Source organism: Rhododendron vialii, chromosome 6a, assembly GCF_030253575.1.
Source record: "Rhododendron vialii isolate Sample 1 chromosome 6a, ASM3025357v1".
Lineage (NCBI taxonomy): Eukaryota > Viridiplantae > Streptophyta > Magnoliopsida > Ericales > Ericaceae > Rhododendron > Rhododendron vialii.
Genome location: NC_080562.1, coordinates 34,106,903 through 34,118,119, shown reverse-complemented (window position 1 = coordinate 34,118,119; position 11,217 = coordinate 34,106,903). Strand labels below are relative to the sequence as shown.

Genomic DNA, 11,217 nt, shown 5'->3' with positions numbered 1-11,217 from the left:
CTCGTGTAAATAATTTGTAGTATATGTATCCGGAGCCTGCTGATGCGGCCATTTGGCAATCGTTGAAAATGTCATTTTGTGCTTACCAAACGGCCGTCAAATTAGATTATTTATTTACGTTACCCGAACCACAACTAGAGATTTACATAACATAGTGACGAAGTTCGGGTTGATCCACAGGGAAATAAGTGTGCAATTGCTAAAATTAACTTCTACTTTAGTCCGAGAAAAAGATAAGATGATTTTGGATTTTAAAATAAGAAATGCATAAATTGAAATAACGTAGAATAAAATGGAGGATAAAGATAAAATAGAGAAGGTTTGGAATTTCGATTCAATCCTGGCTTTGTAACAATAGTATTGCATTAGTGTAAGGTCTAAATCAATTAGTTCAATTGTGATCCGTGGCAGCTACAAGCTCCATAAGTATCGTCAAGAGAATAAATATAATTCATCATCGACACAGTCTATCTTGATTAGGCACGGACCGTCTTTGACTCTAACTAATAATCTCAGCCAACTTGTCACTAATCGGCTTCGACTACTAGGTAATCTATAGACGATCTGTCTCTAATCGCTCTCGATTAATTCTACACTAAACTACACTAAATTTGTCTCGGCACAATCCGTCTTCTCAGGATAGACTATCTCATTTCGTAATTATACTTTTTGTGAAAACTATTGCATGGCGTAGTGTTTGAAATCACAGAAACCAAACACCCGATCTTGAATACTTGAGAAAATCATTTAACAAAATGAAAGATAAATAGCCGTAGAATTAAATTGAATAAATCAAAACAAACCAGAAATCAAATACAATAATTAAAGTTACTTGGCCAGGATTTCCTCTACGCTCCAAAGATAAAATGGAAGAGCATATAGATTTATGGAACAGAGGCAGAGCCTCTGCTCCTGGTGTGGAGCTCATCTCCTTTCCTTCTCTTGGCCTTCTGCCCAGTTCTCACCCCCTCCCTTTCTATTGACTTCCATCTCATATATAAATAATTTGTCCATTAGAATATAATAGGGCAAGATATGGAAGGTGGGAAAGAGTAATAAAAGAAGTAAATGAAAGGCACGGCATGGCCGGTGGGTGGTCCAATAATGCAAGGTCTTCATATTGATCTCCAACTTCTAATTTACAGTCAATTTTGGTACAAATAATCCCGTGGCCTACAATCACATAAATAGCATAAAAGACAGTAAATAATAATAGTAAAGGACATAACAAGTATAAATTAGGTGGCCTAAATGTGTACATTTTGGCACTTATCACACCCCTCAACTTACATTTTGCTAGTCCTTGAGCAAAACAAAAGAACAAGAAAACAAACTAAACTAATATCTTGTGTCACAAGATCAACGATTGCAATTAGCATATACAACAAGCCTTTTAAACCCCTAGTTGACCTAGTAGGACGAGTGAACTCTCGTGAGGGTTTCCAACAATGATACACACAAACACTATGAATTTATTCCCCATTCAAATATCAACTTAACATCTTCATTGTAACCAAATTCAAGAGTCAGAAATATGCATAAATCTCACAAAAAATATGATGGGCGGACAGAATTCAAAATACTGTCAGTTTGTAGAGAAATTTCAAGGCACCAAAACTCAGAGTGTGTGAAAAATTAGTTAGCATGTACATGATCCTAACTTCAAAGTGAGAGAGCCCGGATTTCCATCAAAGCTAAGCTTCGACTCAAGGCTCACTGGATATGCACTCAACAAATAAATCACTCAGAAACGGGTGCTTGCATACTCTCAATGTATGCGCGCAAGTGGAGTTCATGTACACAAATCAAAATTCTTCGCGTAATATGACTCAAGAACAACGCTTAATCAATAAAGACTAGTAGCCTCATGAATGGAATGTCAAACACCGAAAATTTTATAAATTTAACACCACACAATCAACCATATCAACAAGTCAAACCATGCCGTCCTTGGGATCAATTAGGACTTCAAATTGGGTTGTAGCGTTAGGCGAGAAAAAGTGTGTAGGCAAGGTTAATGCAAATATATGTCCGAGAATGGGCTGTATATTTGATACTCGTAAATTGATGATGATCAAGACCCTCGGATCCATATATAGCAGCACCTTTTAACAACGGCTTATTTGTACGGATGGTCCCCAATGTATTTTCGAAATGTCAATTTCGCCCCCATTGTATAAAACGTGTCAATTTAGTCCCCAATGTTAACAATGTGAGTTTAAAAGGTCCCTAGGCCAAACTCTGTTATCTCTTGCCGTCTAAAATAGGGCATTATGGTCATTTCACCTCGTTTCCTCACTTTTCCCTTCTCTCTCCTTCATTTCCACTTCCCTCCAGGCTCCATCTCCCAAATTGGAGGGAAAGTCTCCCGCCAAAATCCTGCCAACTCCTGGTATATATACAGAGCACTAGCAGCAGCAAAAAAACAGAGCAACACCACAGAGCAAAAAAAAAAAAGAAAAAGAAACCAACAAAGCTTTGATATTCGGAAACCAAAGGAAGAAGATGAGTTCATGGAGTGACTCAAACCCAGAAAGGTCTGAACAAACAATCTGCTACTGCAAAAGTCTTGGAAAGATGAGAACTTCATGGACTGACTCAAACGTGCTACTGCAAACACTTTGCTATATGAGAACTACATATACAGAGCACAAGCACACACATATTACCTATGAAGCATGGATACTCGAAAACTAATCACGTATGAGTATCGAATACGCGAGGGATACAAATACGCACTCGATATGCCCCGATACGTATCGGATACGGCAAATAAGTATCCTGTAGGATATGTTTCAGATACGCGAGGGATACGGCTGAATATGTTTAGGATACAGTGGGGGTTAAAGTGATTTTTTTTAAAGAAGTACAAACTATAAATTATACAGCCGTATCATCGACGTATCCGTATCCTAATTTTTTAGCTTTTGCCATATCGCCATATCCGTGTCGTGTCGTATCTGTATCTGTGCTTCATAGCATATTACCATATACAGAGCTGAAAAAAAAAAAAAAACCATAAGCAGAGTTTAAGCACATATGCAGCGCATATATAGAACATGAACATGCAAAAAACAAGCCATAAACAAGATTGAAAACAGTCTCAAATACTTAGCATAATCATTAAAGTTTACCTAAGACCAAACAAATGGCCACCACAGTTTCCAACATAATGTGCAAAACAAATTCAAATCATTACAGATTTGAGCATAATGGCCAAGACAAACCCAAAATAATGGCCTACACATTACAGTTTTCATCAGCATAATGGCCAAGACAAACCCAAAAATAATGGCCTACACATTACAGTTTCCAAAACATAAGAGGTGCAAGTAATAACTAAGTTCATTACATAACCCAAATCAAACTAAATAGTAGCAAGATTTCCAAATTTCTGGCCTTTGAAGATGCATTTTGTTGTGGACTTATTTGATCCAACTGCAGTTTGTGACGATTGTGTAGCTTGTGCATAGTTGGAAGGTACATTAGCCTGCATTCATGTGGTGTGTATCAATATTAAAGGTACATTAGCTTGTTCATAATGTTATGAGTTATGAATGCAAGTTAAAAAAAAATGTGGTGTTACCTCATGGCTTATCCATTGAATTCTGCCACCCCTACCTAGGAATGCAGTGCCTCCTCCCCTTGTGCGAACCATTGTGGCTTGAAATTGACATTCCACCCCTGTATCTTCAGTGATTTGGCTACCAAGTCCATTTGTTGTGCCCTTACCCCTTCTCAGTCCAATGGTTGTGCCCCTGCCCCTTCTCAGTCCATTGGTGGATCCCCTTCCTTGTACACTGGTTGTTCCCCTTTCAAGTTCACTGGTTGTTCCCCTTCCTCTTCCCATTCAAGTGCTCTTGCCCCTACCCCTGGATCTACCTCTGCCAACTACAGTAGTTGTTCCCTTGCCTCTACCTGTACCCACTCCACTACTTGAACCACCTGTACCCACTCCACTACTTGAACCACCATCCCCAGTACTTAATTGAACACTACCAACATTTGATTGAACACCAACATTTGATCCAACACCATCCTCATCAACATTTGATCCAACACCATCCTCATCAACATTTGATCCAACACCACTCTTATGAGTGCATGTCCTCCTATTATGACCATGTTTGCCACATTTTCTACAAAAAACAGAGTTTTGGCCAAGTCTCCTAAGCTTATTTTTGTCTTTCTTGCTAATGTATTCACTTGGATCTATTCTTCTAGCCATTTTTGGCCTACCAAGTTTCCTCTTCTCCAATGGAGGCAAAATTGGTGTGAAGCCAGTTTTAGGCCACATATCTTTGCCATTGATTGGCATGATCAAAGGGTGGAATGCTCTTGCATAATTCTCCTTGGAATAACATGCATTAATATATGACTCTGCATCATGTTTTTTGTTTTGAATAGCAGCAATAGCATGCGTGCAGGGAATCCCACACAGATCCCACTTCCTACAAGTACAAGTCATTGCCCTCAAGTCTACTGTGTATTGGCCATAAGGACACCTTACTTGAAAGTTCAGTTCACCACACCAGTCAGCAATACATTCATACACCTCTCTTCTTATCATTCTTCACAATTTTGACATTCTTCTGATTCTTGATAGCATATTGCTTGATAGCATCTTTGAAAACTGTAGTTGAAGGGAATATTAGGCCCAGCACAAACTTGGGGTTTTCCATATCATGTTCAGCCCTAAATTTCTTGAATTGATGGTGTTTTGGCCTCGGATTATCATCATCAGAAGAACTATACGGACTTTCATCTTCTATATCACAAACAACATCACTAAGCACAATCTCTTCACCCTCCAAAGTATCCTCTGCCACATTCTCTAAGGTTTGTTGACTACTCTGACCTAATCCCCTGAATTCTACATCATCATCCACAAATGTCTCATACAAGGCATCATCATCAGTCATGGCATATGACCCATCACTGTTCTGGTTTTCTTCTGTTGACTCATCTGAGTTTGGTTCATCAATATCTCCATCTCCAACTTTTTGGACTGATTCTACTTGTGTCACATCTCCATCATCAATGTTAAGAAACTCTAACCCATCTTCTTGGACTGGTTGTAATTGAGTCTCCACAAACTGAAACTCACCTATGTGCTCAACATACAATTCAACAGTTCTACTAGAAGGCAATGATGTTATCATAGCATTAACATCAGCATCAGATTTCATCATTACAAGCCCCATATCTAAGCTAAGCCCAGGAACCCTAAAATGAAAAGCAACAGGTAGCCCATACCCTAAATAATGGGCTATACTGTCCAATTCATGCAGAGACATAAGATCACTATCAAGCCCATCCACATCATCTATTCTACCCCCAACATATGTTTTGTTTGGCCCAGTATTAAATTCACCACCATGGTGGACTTTTATGGAGAAAAGAGTAGACATATGACCTGTAAATATACAAAACAATAATAAATGTATGGTCAGGCAACAACTACATTCACATGTCAAAAGCAAAAAAAAAAAACATAGATAAAGACAGCTACCAAAAGAAAACAAAAAAGTGGACAACAATGTAATAGAATACTCCATGGGTCCCTAGAAAGCAACAACTTGTGCATATTCTATACAAAAAGGAAGATAGAGAGTTAAAAACTAAAAAAATCATTGTATTCTCTCAAAAAGTTTGTGCATTTAAATGATTGTTGTCAAAAACAGGTGATCAAGGTCTCCTATTTATTCCTAAATTGCTCACAGGGCATATTTGTCACCCTATTCATGTAGACAAAGCAGTGGAGTTTTGTGTGGACCAATAGAAAGAACAACTCAGCGTCTCATTGGATTGCGTCGAGGTGTCTTCATAGGAAAATTCTTTTTCATACGGGTTGTATTCCGCCCGATTTAGATTCGGTGTTATGTAGAGATTTGCTCTGAACTTCTGTACCTCTTATGATCTATTCAAAAAAAAAAAACTTTCACTCTCTGCACTAATCTAAATTCTAAGGCATGCATGCAACCTTTGCGGTATTAGTTCCAGTCAGACATTACCAAAATCTTGGACTTTGTTCTAGTCAGTTGCAGGAGCCGAGTGTAAAAAATCGATTAAGAATTTTAAAATATCAACTTCGAAGACGAAGACGAGTGTAAAAAATAAGTAGAAAAAAAAAGCCTTCCAAAAGCTTGCTTTCGGACTCCTATGGAGGGATCAACTGGCCGTTTCTTTATATTACCTTGAGATTCTTCTTCGTAGGTTTCAAGATGCAACCGATTCTCAGAATCTTCTTCTTCTTAGGGTTGATTTTGGAGAACACGGTGGAGATAAGGAGAGGGGATGTGAATCGCCATTGACGTCTGAGAGAAAAGGGGAAAGTTGAGAGAAAAAGGAAAAGTGGAGAATGATAGGGTTTGACAGAAAGCCCCTCTTTTTAGACGGCAAGAGGTAACAGAATTTGGCCCAGGGACCTTCTAAACTCACATTGTTAACATTGGGGACTAAATTGACGCGTTTTATACAATGAGGACGAAATTGACATTTCAGAAATACGTTAGGGACCGTCTGTACAAATAAGCCTTTTAACAACCACCAATTCTTGATCTTAAGAGATCATAAATATCTTACAATGAAAATTATGCATCTCAAATAATGCCCACGGCTGAGGCTGCTGACCCATGCTCATTTCAGGCTCTTTTTTTTTCTTTTTTTTTGTTGACAAATATGAATTGATTTGGTTCTAATGGCCAGCTGTATAATTGCCTTGTTAATCCACACGTAACAACTATAAGCCAGTCAATGCCCTTTTTCTTTTCCTACTCATCTTTGCACCATCTCTTTTGTTGTCGTCTTTCTTTTAACCAAATTATATATCCAACTACCCCATTTAATCATTCACTTCCACCAAACCCATTTCTCGAAATATTTGGATCCGGAGTTGAACAAAGAATGGCTTACATGTAGAAGGCTCAAAACCGCGAACTAGGTGTAATTGTATATTTGAAACGAAATATCACGACCCTATTCCAAAAGTTGTTAAAATGATACGATTATCGTGACCGGCCAGTGGATCTAACCTCCATCCGAGACCTCATTACTCAGTCCAAGAAATGCAAAGACTGTAAAAATTTAAAAGTGCAGAAGCATAATTGACATAAAAATACCATCAGAACCTTAAAGATTTAAAAACTTTACAATATAAAGTGACGTTGCGCCAAACAGGGAGTAGTCAATTCCCAACTTTGAAGTTTTCAAAATATGGACTAAACACCTTCTTTACATGTCCCCCAGGCAGCAGCGTTCATTCCTACTTGGCAATACCTGTAGGAAAATAATTAATTTTCATAAGTCGACAACTCGTATGAGATACGGTACCAGAGTTATACGTTTTACCATGGAAATAACATTCATAAGTTTCTTTGACATAACTTATCAAAACATTCACATACTTATTATAACTTTCTCATAACTTCATAAGAAGAGGTTGCATAACATCATCATCACATAATCTTATAATGTACATCCAATAGCTAAACATGAATAGGGGAGCGACCCCACGTGATGTGAAATGATCAAGTTACTAGCAGCTGGTGTCACATAACATTCCTCCCTTATAATCCCTTCGTTGGTCATGGTATCTTTAAAATCCGTCCCCCCGACCCGAGACACCGATGTCTGGATGCATCAACTTCACCTTTAGATGACAAGGTGTTCATAGAGTCATAATATCATAGCATCTTCACCTTTAGATGGCAAGGTGTTCATAGAATCATCCCTTTAAAACAAAGTCATTCTCATAAAATCGTCATCTTTGAATAAAGAGTTCATAGCATATTTCCATGGTATAAAATGAGAGGTAAACATCATCTCATCAAATCATGCTTTCTTGATAACTTGTATACATATATTAACTTTGGGCATATGAAACACATAACATAATTTGCTTGAAAAAACAATATAACTAAGGTAGAGTATCTCACCTTTGACTTCTCGAAAGCAAAGCTAAAGACTGATCTTTCTGGTACTTACTCCTTGAACCGACCTATTTGTCAATTACTTCATGTCATAATACAGTCTTTGATGAAATCGAAATATTATAGGCCTTCTCGATCTTGAGTTGGCCCATATAGGCTTAGAATTGGTTCGGCGTCGATGCGGCTATGATATTCCTAACCAATTGAATCGAAGAACTAAACTAAGCTCTTTACATGTGTAAATATTTGATCATAGCAGTAGTAACCTATTAGAACTTTGATTGTTTAGGGTTTCCCACAATCTGATTGTTTAGTGTTACAAAACCAACATCTAATTAGGAACTAACCTGGTATCCATCTATTAATATATACGTACACAGTTAATATACCCAATTACACACACACATACATACACATATATATATATATATATATATATATATATATATATATATATATATATATATGTGTGTGTGTGTTAAACGAACAGGCTCAAGGCGAAAAGCAACACAAGTAATGCATTTCCGGCATTCAACCAAATATGAAGAATAATGGGACCATACAACAGATTATTGCGCTTCCAAAGGAAAATTCAAGAGTAAATGTAAAATAACCCTCCAAAGAATAGAATGGCTCAAAACTCACAGGGGTTATTAGCCTCCACAAGTGTTTATCAAGATTTCCGGACTATCCACATTTGTCAATCAAATCCACAATCATGCAACTAGACGTGAAGTGCACGGTGCCGAGTAAAGGATGCCATAAAACATTTTACAAGAGGCTAGTAGGATGAATTAAGATGCCCTCAAAGCATTCAAAATAGTAAAATTTAATATCTTTCAATTCAAATGGAGAATACGTTCTCTTTTTTATTTTTAAAATTTTCATTTTTTTATTTTTATAATTTGTCCCTTCAACTTAAATGGCATTGTCCTCAATGACATGAACGTGATAGAACAAGTATGGCAAAAGCACAAAGGGGAGAACCAATTAATGGTCGTTTAAAGTCAGATTCCAAGACATGACAAAAAAAATATGATACGGAGTGGCATCATCCGCTATTTCTTTTAAAAGATGCGTGTTAAGAATTTGCATTATTATTATTTTTTTGTAAACCACACAAAAAAAAAAAATGCGCATGAAAGTAAATTCCATAAAGGTCTTCTTACTCCCCAACTTAGACTAAACCATGCCCACGTACACTTGTAAGCACACAGAATATTAGTAAGACATGTAAACACAAGAAAATATAGAACGTGTAAAGCAAGGTGGGAGCATAGATATCAACTCGGGTTGGAATTAAGGTATAAATAATAGTAATAAATAAGTAAACAAAACAAAGGTACACTATTTTTATTTTTATTTTTCCCTTCTTGTCCCAGTCGGAGAAACTCGCACTCCCGGTGCCGCAGTGCGCCAGCAAACAAACAGGAGGAATAATTAATGGCTATTATAGTATAAAAATAAAATTACTGTATAAATATTATAGTGCTGTATACTTTAGTTTAGATATAGATATTATAGTGTAGATATAAAATAAGTATGATAGTACTACTATGTGGGCCAACATCTTCTTTTTTTTGGTGTAAAGAGTATGTTTCATACTCCGTCAGAGAGTTTATTTATTTATTTATTTTAACAATATTTACATTTTTAAAATATTTTTAACTGGAAAGAAAATATAGTGCTAATTGACTACATGCATGAATGACGAAAAATTCATAGTGATGCCCTAAAATGTGTACATTTTGGCACTTAATCACCTGCATTGATGCCCAAGACAGAAGTGAAGGGGCCAAGGGGGTCATTTCGCCCATGTTCCACTTTTCCAGAGCGTAGTGGCATATGTGGAAATCGGAGGGTCTGTAGTGTATCCGTTGCACTACACCGTGTAGTGCGGGTGATTCGGCTGTCCATCACAACACAGACGGCTCGAATTTAATCCGAGCTCCTATAAATCCTAGCCGTCCATTGCTTGGATGAAAATTCGAGCCATCCATTGCCGCACAGACGGCTCGAATTTAATCCGAGCTCCTATAAATCCTAGCCGTCCATTGCTTGGATGAAAATTCGAGCCATCCATTGCCGATATAGACAGCCGGATTGGCCGCACTACACGTGTAGTGCGGTGGTGCACTAAGCACCCCCAGATCCGCATTTGTGTTGGCGCGCACGTAGCATTACTCCTCCTATATCGTAGGCATAATATCCAGAGTTGAGTTTTGTTCACCCTCCACTTAAGAAAGTGAACATTAATGGCTATTATAATATAAAATAAAATTATAAATATTATAGTGCTGTATACTTTAGTTTAGATATGGATATTATAGTGTAGATATAAAATAAGTATGATAGTACTACTATGTCGGCCAACATCTCTGTTTTTTTTGGTGGAAGGAGTATGTTTCATACTCCGTCAGAGAGTTTATTTATTTATTTATTTTAACAATATTTACATTTTTAAAAGATTTTTAACTGGAAAGAAAATATAGTGCTAATTGACTAAATGCATGAATGACGAAAAATTCATAGTGATGCCCTAAAATGTGTACATTTTGGCACTTAATCGCCTGCATTGATGCCCAAGACAGAAGTGAAGGGGCCAAGGGGGTCATTTCCCCACTTTCCGGAGCGTAGTGGCATTTGTGGAAATCGGAGGGTCTGGAGTGCATCCGTTACACTACACCGTGTAGTGCGGCCGATTCGGCTGTCCATCACAACACAGACGGCTTGGATTTAATTCGAGCTCCTATAAATCCTAACCGTCCATTGCTTGGATGAAAATTCGAGCCATCCATTGCCGATATAGACAGCCGGATTGGCCGCACTACACGTGTAGTGCGGTGGTGCACTAAGCACCCCCAGATCCGCATTTGTGTTGGCGCGCACGCAGCATTACTCCTCCTATATCGTAGGCATAATATCCAGAGTTGAGTTTTGTTCACCCTCCATTTAAGAGAGTGAACATTACCATTCTTCCTCTTGGTTGAAATGATGTGGGTCTCACCACAAAGTGATATCATGCTTACCAAAAAATGTATTGCATGGTAAGCATGACATCACTTTGTGATGGGATCCACACCATTTCAACCAATAAAAAGGGGTATTATTCACCCTCTTTTAGGGTGAACAAAATTGCACTCATAATATCCAATCTCAGAATTGACACTTTTTTTGGTCTCGTATTTTTCCCAAACTGTAATTACACACAACACAACTGCGCGCATAAAGACAACAAATAAACAAATACAACCAATATTAATTCTAGAATTGTCATTCATCACAA

At 37.6% G+C, this 11,217-nt stretch overlaps 1 protein-coding gene across 1 annotated transcript; it reads right to left on the bottom strand.

Moving 5' to 3' along the window:
- Positions 1 to 3,099: 3,099 nt before the first annotated feature.
- LOC131330734 (uncharacterized) lies at positions 3,100 to 3,923 on the bottom strand. The gene is made up of 2 exons (XM_058364417.1): positions 3,587 to 3,923; positions 3,100 to 3,490 (listed from the first exon to the last, which is right to left on the bottom strand). Exons 1-2 carry the CDS (start codon positions 3,848 to 3,850, stop codon positions 3,368 to 3,370), a joined length of 387 nt encoding a protein of 128 aa, XP_058220400.1. The 5' UTR covers positions 3,851 to 3,923; the 3' UTR covers positions 3,100 to 3,367.
- Positions 3,924 to 11,217: the final 7,294 nt, after the last annotated feature.